Source organism: Trachymyrmex cornetzi, unplaced genomic scaffold (assembly GCF_001594075.2).
Source record: "Trachymyrmex cornetzi isolate Tcor2-1 unplaced genomic scaffold, Tcor1.1 scaffold156, whole genome shotgun sequence".
In the NCBI taxonomy this organism is placed as follows: domain Eukaryota; kingdom Metazoa; phylum Arthropoda; class Insecta; order Hymenoptera; family Formicidae; genus Trachymyrmex; species Trachymyrmex cornetzi.
Genome location: NW_017296157.1, coordinates 834,885 through 844,413, shown reverse-complemented (window position 1 = coordinate 844,413; position 9,529 = coordinate 834,885). Strand labels below are relative to the sequence as shown.

At 29.5% G+C, this 9,529-nt stretch overlaps 2 protein-coding genes across 5 annotated transcripts in view; one reads left to right on the top strand and one right to left on the bottom strand.

Moving 5' to 3' along the window:
- The window catches only part of orb (polyadenylation element binding protein orb), an 11,981-nt gene extending 8,927 nt beyond the window's left edge, over positions 1 to 3,054 (top strand). For both annotated transcript variants that reach the window (XM_018503252.1, XM_018503253.1), the window contains exons 7-12: positions 352 to 581; positions 687 to 779; positions 854 to 1,019; positions 1,147 to 1,274; positions 1,352 to 1,432; positions 1,630 to 3,054. In XM_018503252.1, the coding sequence (XP_018358754.1) occupies positions 352 to 581; positions 687 to 779; positions 854 to 1,019; positions 1,147 to 1,274; positions 1,352 to 1,432; positions 1,630 to 1,800 (869 nt within the window). In that variant the 3' untranslated portion in view covers positions 1,801 to 3,054. The remainder of the gene's footprint in view (positions 1 to 351; positions 582 to 686; positions 780 to 853; positions 1,020 to 1,146; positions 1,275 to 1,351; positions 1,433 to 1,629) is intronic.
- A 2,029-nt stretch (positions 3,055 to 5,083) lies between these two features.
- Positions 5,084 to 7,305, bottom strand: Pex11c (peroxisomal biogenesis factor 11c). 3 transcript variants are annotated; one of them, XM_018503255.1, is made up of 5 exons: positions 6,972 to 7,305; positions 6,280 to 6,576; positions 5,932 to 6,110; positions 5,700 to 5,768; positions 5,084 to 5,433 (listed from the first exon to the last, which is right to left on the bottom strand). In XM_018503255.1, the coding sequence occupies exons 2-5, from the start codon at positions 6,508 to 6,510 to the stop codon at positions 5,226 to 5,228; spliced, it is 687 nt and encodes a 228-aa protein (XP_018358757.1). In that variant the 5' UTR covers positions 6,511 to 6,576; positions 6,972 to 7,305; the 3' UTR covers positions 5,084 to 5,225. The 3 variants fall into 3 exon arrangements, with proteins under 3 accessions (XP_018358757.1, XP_018358758.1, XP_018358759.1); XM_018503256.1 differs by having other exon boundaries at positions 6,280 to 6,528; XM_018503257.1 differs by having other exon boundaries at positions 6,280 to 6,519.
- Between the last annotated feature and the right edge of the window lie 2,224 nt (positions 7,306 to 9,529).

The following is a 9,529-nucleotide window of genomic DNA, read 5'->3' as shown; positions in this document are numbered from 1 at the left end:
TGTGTGTGTAAAACACTTTTGTAATTATCTCATTATTGTGATTATTTATTATTAACTGTACAATACAATAAATTATCCAAATAATACAAGATTGCTGTAAATTTGCATCCCTGTTCTATATATTAATGAGACATTTTTTTAACGAATTTGAAAACTTCTTTGATAAAAACATCGCAATATTGAGCTTTAAGTTTTAAACTGAAAATGATAAGTTTTTGATGAATAAATTTTTTTTCTTTTCAGTTTAAATCTTTAAGAATTTTATTTTGTACAAAATTTCAGATTCTTAATTATTTTCGAATATATTGAATAAATGATAGATATCGGAACAAATTGATCTATTTATTTTAGCACATTGTTATCCAACATGTACATGGAGTGGTTTTCTGCCTCAAAATATCGACGAGCCAGTCGCTTATTCTCCCAAAGTTTTTTTGGGAGGTGTACCATGGGATGTTACAGAAGCTATCTTAATTTCAACATTTAAACAATTCGGACCGGTTCGTGTAGAGTGGCCCGTAAAAGCACCGTCCGCTCAGCCAAAAGGATATGCTTATATTATACTCGAATCAGAGAAACAGGTGTATATTAATTCCATTTTTATTGAGTATTGATTTGATAATGAATATTTGTTATAGAAGATAAATTATTGTCAGATAATATGATTATATATAAACTACTTTCAGGTCAGGGCAATGTTGTCCTGTTGCACCCACGACATTACCAATGGAAAAAGATGGTATTACAAAATTATATCCAAGCGTTCAAAGCCAAAAGATGTACGTCAATAACGTCATGCATATATCCGGAATTGTATCATTAAAATTGAATCTTGTATATTTTATTATTTTAGGTACAAGTGATTCCATGGATTCTCGAAAATAGTAACTACATCAAATCATCATCACAGAGACTTGATGCACACAAAACGGTATTTGTTGGTGCGCTACATGGAATGTTAACGGCTGCAGGACTAGCGAAAGTCATGGATGATCTTTTCCATGGAGTTATTTACGCAGGTAATTATTATTCATTTCTTGATTATTAAATATTTTACTTTTAATCTTGTATTTTATTTTATATTATATAAATAATTTCTGCAAACGCATATATTTACAAAATTAATAAAAATAAATATTATCTTAGGTATAGACACGGATAAGTATAAATATCCAATAGGGTCCGGCCGTGTTACATTCAGTACGAAACAATCGTATTTTAAAGCGATCACCGCTTCCTTCATAGAAATTAAAACTGACAAATTTACAAAAAAGGTATGCTGGATAAAATTATGTATAATTAATACTATTACTTTTTAACATAAAACTCATATTATATTTTTCTATTGCAGGTACAAGTGGATCCGTACATCGAAGAATCGATATGCTCCATATGCGTTGTGCAACAAGGACATTACTTCTGCCGTGATGTGGTATGAAAACAACTTAATTTTTACTTATATTTCATATAGAATTCTAATTTCTATCTCTTATAAGTACTTTTGCTTTTGACACAACGTCATTTATATGTTCATTATATATGTTCATGATATACATCTACAATTTTTTTCTACAATCCGCGTACCGCTTTATACGTACCTATATTAAATTCTGTACGGTTTGTTTTCAGGCCTGCTTCCGATACTTTTGCCGCAGTTGTTGGCAATGGCAACACGCCGTGGACTCGATGTCACATCACACACCTCTGACACGGAACTCAAAGACGAATCAAGTAATAGGATTGAATCCGAATTTCGGAATTAACAACTGTCCCCGTATGTCAAATACGACCATGATCTAAAGGAGTCGACGTGTGAAAACAACATCTTATAAATATGCGGCCAGTAAAATTGCTTTTTGTTCGCACGCCCGTCGCCTCCCTCTTTTTTCGTTCCTTTTTGACTCTACCGGTTATAACCGACGTTGCGCCGTCTGACCTAGAACATCGGGTAACAGGGTGCAGACTTAGTTTTTATCGCGTAGTCGCGGATAGCTTAGAATTAGTCCGACAATACGGGGACACGCCGATTCACACCACCGATTGAGTTTGCGAACGCGCAACGATTGGTTCATTATCGTTACCGTGCGTGCGAAAGGACAAGATGAATATTGAAAATCATGTTTGTTCTAAAAAAAGTTCCTATTGCGAACGCAGTTTTTACTACGTTCGAGAAAAACGATATATTTTTATTTAGTACGTTCACTTAGAGAGACAGGTTCTCTTATCGATTTTTTTTTACCGCTAAATATCGCCAAAACAGTAGCTAGGATTATGGCCGTGATCGTGCATTAGGAATACGCACATGTACACGTACGTGTATACACAGTTTTTTTCGTTAAGAGTCGTGAGAGTTGTATTGTGGCTTTCACAGTGACAATAATTTTTTACGCGAGACACAATAGGGCTCCGTTATAGCAATTTTGAGCTGGGCTCAATGAAAAACGTAGAATTCTCAGGAAATCTAATAGCATCGTCACCATCATGCGTTTATCGTGTTAAAGTATTACGCTTAATTATGTATTGTTACGATAATGCTATAGAAAAGATTATTCTGAAATGGCGAGATAATAATTATCCTGTAATTATTTGTCATTACTACATTATGCGCGTAATCTGATAATAATGTGATATAACGAGAGACTTACCGAATGTACTGTACAACTCGCTAATCGTTCTTCCATTACGATACTTGTCAATGACGTTAAACATTGTTAATTTTACGTTAGGTTACAATGTATCTCTACATTCGATTAGCGGTGTAACGTAAATATGTTGCGTTATTGACCGCAATCGACTGGATTTTTGTACTATTAGCCGAAGCGAGCGGCTGCCACAGATATTTCGCTCATATGGATTGTTTAACGGTTGACGAAATGGAGAAGTACATGGTCTACGATTCTGGCGCGGATTGTAGGGGAATTGAGTCGTTTTTATTTTTTTTTCTTTTTTTTCTTACTATATACAATTGTGTTACACCTCTTCTTTAAATAAGGTTCATCCTTCACTCGCGTTTCTCCCATTTTGATACAATTTTGTTGAATTAAAAGTCAAATTTTTGCAGATACTCGATGTCTGTTTTTATTTTTTATTTGCCATTCCATTTTCATATTTATCAATAACTCGGTTTTGCCAGTGGTAAATGTTATTGAGACAGCTCGTCTTAAATATGCGTTCTTAAAATTGAACATTTTATTTCCTTATCTATATCATCTTTTACAAATTATAATTTTAACTAATTAATAAAAATCAATTTGATCATAAGCGATTTAAAATGTAATCAAAGTAAATATGTTATTTTTATTTTAATCTTTTTATATTCATATCAAAAACCGAAAATATTTATTACGAAGTTTAAACAATCTTATAACAATCTTCTTTTTACTCAGATTTCACGTTATTAATTTGTTTATTTTTACGTTAAAGCAATGTTTAGTTGTTAGTTTTATTGTTATGTATGCACACGCACATTTATTTTAGCGGGAACGTCGTTAGTACTAAGATGTAAAAAAAAGTAATGCCGATAGATAAAATGAGGGCATTATATTTGATCTATAACAAAAGTGCACAATATATTACAATACAAAACTTGCAAAAGAAATCTAAAACTGTCCACTCGAGTGATAATAATGAATTTGCATGAGGCAGTTAAATATGAAGCTAATATTCTCTGAGAAATATTTGTGAATGATTCATTATGTATCCGATTAAATACATATATATCACTGTATATGGTTCACAAATGATAACGTTGCTACATATATAAGCAATTTTTGAAGAAAAGTGCTTTAAAAATTACAAAATACAAATATACTTTATATCTATTCAAATATATATACATATATTCAAGGTGCTTCGGATATATTTCAAAGACATTTAATCTGTAAATTATTTTATACAACAGTATTATCGATCCAATTTCGACAAAGAGTTTTATAGGAGAGAAATTTTAATTACCTACAGCATGCTGTTTGAAAAGGTTTCAATAAGTCGTGCCTTTTACTATAATCCTCACAGATTTGTTTATATAGCAAAATAAATTATTTTTTAAGCTAAAACTTATAGTGTGCGTGCATAATGTTGAACTTTTAACGGAATTAGACCAAGAGATCCGCGCTCCATTGATTGGATTGGAGAGAATATATATTATTTAATTAAATATTTAGTAAAGAGAAATATTCTTTTTTAATCAATTAAATAAGATTGAGATAAAAAGAAATCTGATATAAATAATATTGGTGTAATCGAACTCCGATTAGTTGTAAACCATGATGTAATGATAGATCGCATCATGGATGAGAGTCCAAAGTTTAACTTCAGTTTAAGTTCAGATGAAAAGTGCCTCTCCTATCTTTTAGCTTTTATTAATAATCTTCAGGAGTTAACAATAAAATTATGTGTACATAACATATTAAACAAATTTTATGACACTACTATGCATAAACCAGAGAACTAATAATTCGAAAATAAAGCTTCATCTGAATATATATACTTATATATCCAATTTAAAAGCTTCATTCATGGTTCATATTTAACCCTAAATGTTTCGGTCGTAATGTTATCGTATACATATTTACGGAAAAGTTAAATTTTAATAAATTTAAAACTAACTAGTCATTGTTTTAAGTATTAATTACAAAGTTTAGACTTAACTTTTTCGTATAATATAATTTGTCATAGTCACTGAGAGTTGTGCATACTTAGTGTTATTTAATAAAAGTCTAAAAAATTACAAGGGTTTAAAAAAAAGTTTAAAAGTGGCCTTTATTTATACGAACAGTTTTTAACAAAAATAGAGTAATGTATTATTAGATAAGTACAACGATGAAATCTTTTTCTTGTCCTCCCATTGAATTCCTATTATGTATACGTTACTGGAACTAATAAAACATTTTTTTTACAGACATACATATGTATGTAATATTTAATAAAATCGTGAACGAAGAAGATTGAAATATTTTTTTTATTTCAGAATGCAATCTATATTGTAAAAATGCAAAGTACTTTCCAACTTGAACGATGAACCTATCGTTTTAAAAGATCATCAAAGCTACAACAAAATATATTCTAATATATTTTCGACCCGTATTAATTTTTTATTTGATATCAATATATGTACAATACAACCTTATACGTAGTATATACAACATATTCATCCACCTTTTTTGCAATCTCTCTCTCTCTCTCTCGCGATCAAACCTCTCCCAAACTAATATTTAAAAGTATTTTCAACTTTTCATTTGGCGGCTGAGAGCTTGATAAAGTCCAATTAATGACGATATTGTACCAAGTGCACCAACATGCCATGTTTTTAAACGGCCTCCCCAAAGTACTCCTGGTGGTAAATAGCTGATTGCATAAGAAATATCTAGCATTATACGTGTGCATGTCAATAGTGCACTTCGTCGTTGCTCGTTGAGGTCTTGCAATGTGATACTACATTAAAAAAAAAAAACATACATAATTTATTTTCACATTTTTTACACTGATTCTACAATGAGTCGGTAATCGGTAGTCTTAAGTCTTATCGGTGAAGTTGACCAATAGCTAACTTACATGACTAAGACTGATTAGCTAACGTCATCGATTAAGACTAAGACTTCCAACTACCGACTCATTGTAGAATCAGCATTAAAGAATAATATTACTAAGATAAAATCATTTAAAACTTGATATTATCACAAATATAATAAGATACTCACTGTGTACTAACATTACTTTTTTTCAATCCTATTTTATATCTTTGAAGTTTTTGTAATAATCTAGACGATCTGAAATAATAATGAAATATTTTATGTTTTATCTTTTATAAATGTGTGTTTCTCTCTCTCTAAGAAAATAATAATTATTATAGGATTGTTCTGATATAAAATAGTGTGCATCTTCAACAATTATGAAAATATTTAAAATATTATAAAACATATTTTGGCTTACTTCAATAACGACAGATGTAGAGAAACTATCCAAAACCAAGTTGTAGCAAGATCCCATTTGTCATTATTAATTGATACAATATTATGCTGGCCAGCCCAAGCAATATGCTCTATGGGAGAATAAATAACGTCTACTACATTTTGTATTACTTGGCTCCATCTAATCAACCAGTCAGGTTCCTATTATTAGATTACATATGAAATTTAAATGGCTCTAGAAAAATAACGCAATGCATTTCCATTATATAGTATTCTTGAGATAGCTGGTTAAAAGTTTTCTTCAGCTATGTAGTTATGTTCTTAATTTTTAACTGTACACAATTAATTAGTATTAAATTAATAGAGATACCTGCTTTCCCCATCCATATGTCATCATGTAATGAAGCGCCGGAAGATCATCTAGCAAGCGCAGCATCACCCTGCATTCGCTCATCTGACTTCCAAAGGTCTTGAGTTTCTTTTCGGCACTTTTGGATGAAGTACATACAGTAAGTAACTTTGCCGCATAAGACAAAGTTCTTAACATCTTATCTCTGCCGGAATATGTTTCCAAATAATTGCTCATGAGTGGAAGATCCATTTTTTGTCCCTTATTTATTTACAAAGAGAAAAAATTGAGATGCTTAATAATTTGGCTGCAGCTTTACTGCAACAAAAGTTGTAAAATGTATGCTATAACTAATTTGTTACAAAAAAAAGAACTTGATATAAATAAAATAGATTAAATCCTCTTACTTTTATCTATTGAAGAAAATATATAAAAAAAGAAATAAGAATATTTAATCTTTGCTTTTGTAAAAATTATAAAATGAATAGAATTATAATAAATAATTCTTAAAAATAAACATAATTTTAGACAAAAACAAAATCAATTAAGATAGTATAACTGTTCCAAGATAAATAACTTTTGTAATAGGTATCGCAGAATTATAGATATATTAAAAAGAATTACTTTTATTTTTGTAATTTTGTTTGACATTCATACAATCATATGCGTTTTCTTGCATTGTATTTGATTTATAAACAAACAATTCTACATACCTAGGAAAAAGTTTCTATGATCTGTAATACTGACGATAAGTCTTCTCTTTTTATAATCCTGATGAAATATGCGCAGTCACGTTCAGGTGGCTAATATATATTTTGTTAACACAATTGTTTTTATTACGGCGTATGTTACAAAGCGCATTCGTTCGTCTTTCTCGGTCTGTCAGACGAGAGAAAGTCCAGTGATTTGCATAGAACCAACATCGTCATGTTCAGTCTGCATTCGAGTTCGTCATGAACCGGTTGTGCCGCACACAAATGCATTGGTTAATACCGAACTGAAGATAATTTTCATATATCTATTCATCTAATACGATCCTAATTGACGTACTCCACTTGGAAGAATAGTCAGCTGATTCACCTATCTGGTACGCCATCTGGCGTTCGTATGCATCGTATTGTTAGCTTTTTGAATATTGGTCTTGTCACAGAGTCTGCAATTATTATTGGTGTGTTGTTGTTGCATAATAAAAATATTAAAAATCTATTGAATATACAGTGCAAGATCACTGTTAGTTAAAGATTATAAAAGAGAATAATGCTCTCAGAAAGCATTTATATTTTTCTTTTGTAAATATTATAGATTTATTTATATCAATTATGTATACATTGTATTATCAAATACAAATTATAAAATAAAAATTTTTATAGAAATAGTTTTCTGCCAATTTCTTTATAGATGTAGGCGCCGTTTCAGGTTTTAATAGTAACAGCCATGCTGTATCAATATTTTTATCTGATATTGCAAGATATATACGTACATTACATAATCGATCAACCTCGGGCGTGTATAACTATATTTGTGCATTATAATTATGCGTGCACTTTACAAAATATAAAAACAGCAGCTTAAGAATTAATTTAGGATATAAACTCGTTACTTATAAACTTTAAATACATTAAACTACATTGAACTTTATATTGAAAGTATCATACGAAAAAACTTTGATATATATCGTAATTAGATAAACATCAGTTGTCAATAAAAAGGTTGTACCAATCGTAGCGACAATTATTTACATCCAAACAGCACAGAATATTTATGATAAATATTTATTAATATTCATTTTTTGAAATGTTATAAATATTTTATACATATATCTAATATAAAACTTTATTTGAAATATTATTAAAATATGGACTAAATATTTTATGTAATGTTTTATTTATAACAAATATAAATAAATATTTCAACAAAATATTTATACAATAAATATTTATGATCTGTGCAATCTAATAGCGTTTTCGGCTCGACTACAGATTTGCATCAATCTGGGTTGAATTAATGATATTCATGTTTTCCTATTGGTACAACGTGTAACGTACATCAATCAATAGCAAACATTAATTCAATCCAGGTTGGTGCAAATTCGGCCGGGCCGAAAATGCTGTAAGACCACAAAAATATTTCAAATAAATCTTTTGTAAATATTTTATAAATATTGTATATTGTCTGAGCAACTTCGATATAAGAATAAATTAAAAGCATTATATAAAAGATAGTGTTAATTATAATTAAATTTTAATTGACCTCTACATTACTATATCTATTAAATTATGAGTTTAAATTTTGATTCCATAAAATTGATCATTTTTTATTTTTATGCGCTATATATAACGATATATTTATATATATATATATATATGATTAAACATTTGTGGGTCTCAAAAGGCAGAACACAGTCAAGATGTTTGACCTGTTGACGATTAAGCGAAAAACAATTTGTTATGTTTTTGCGCCTTAAGTCAGTTAGACTCGGACGAACGATACAGATTTTGTGAGTAGCAAACTGCGAAGGGAATTATAGTTTGATGTGAGTAGTTGATTTAAGTATAAAAATTATTTGCGAGCAACAAATTTAATGAAACTGCGAGTAATTAAATTCTCTTTGCGTAGAAAGAAACTGATGAAATTATATCAAAGTACTAATTTTGTATTTGTGATAAGTATAATAATAATAATAATATATAATAATAATCTTTCTATATATATTAAAATTTTAACAAGAACCATATATTCTCCAATTTATTACAAGGCTGATACTGACAAGGCTTTTCCATATCTCTTATCAGACACACATGTGCATACATTAATACAATATTTTTATGATTGCACTCAAAGCACCTGTCAAAAAAGCATTAGTATGTGATAACCTTAGAGGGTTAAGGTAATGCTTTGAAGCATTCTTTGATAATTAATAAAATCAATTCGAAAAATTTTTTCTTTTTGATTAATCAAATGCTTCAAAGTATTTGTAGCGAGACTTCGACTGCATCCTTGATTGCAGTATTTCAATATATAATAGTTCAGTTAATTTAGTAGGTATTTGCCAAACGAAAAAAAATTGTAATTTTTAATTGCTAATTAGTAACAATGAATTATATTATCTCTGAGTGATTCTATCTGATTATAACACAATGGTATCAATCAGATATGTATTTTTTGCTTATTAGATTGTGCAAAGTTCATATTGGTACCTCCACAGACATCGTGCACCTCTATACTGTAAAAAATAAAATAGTAATCTTAATTTAAAGATGTATAGTGGATT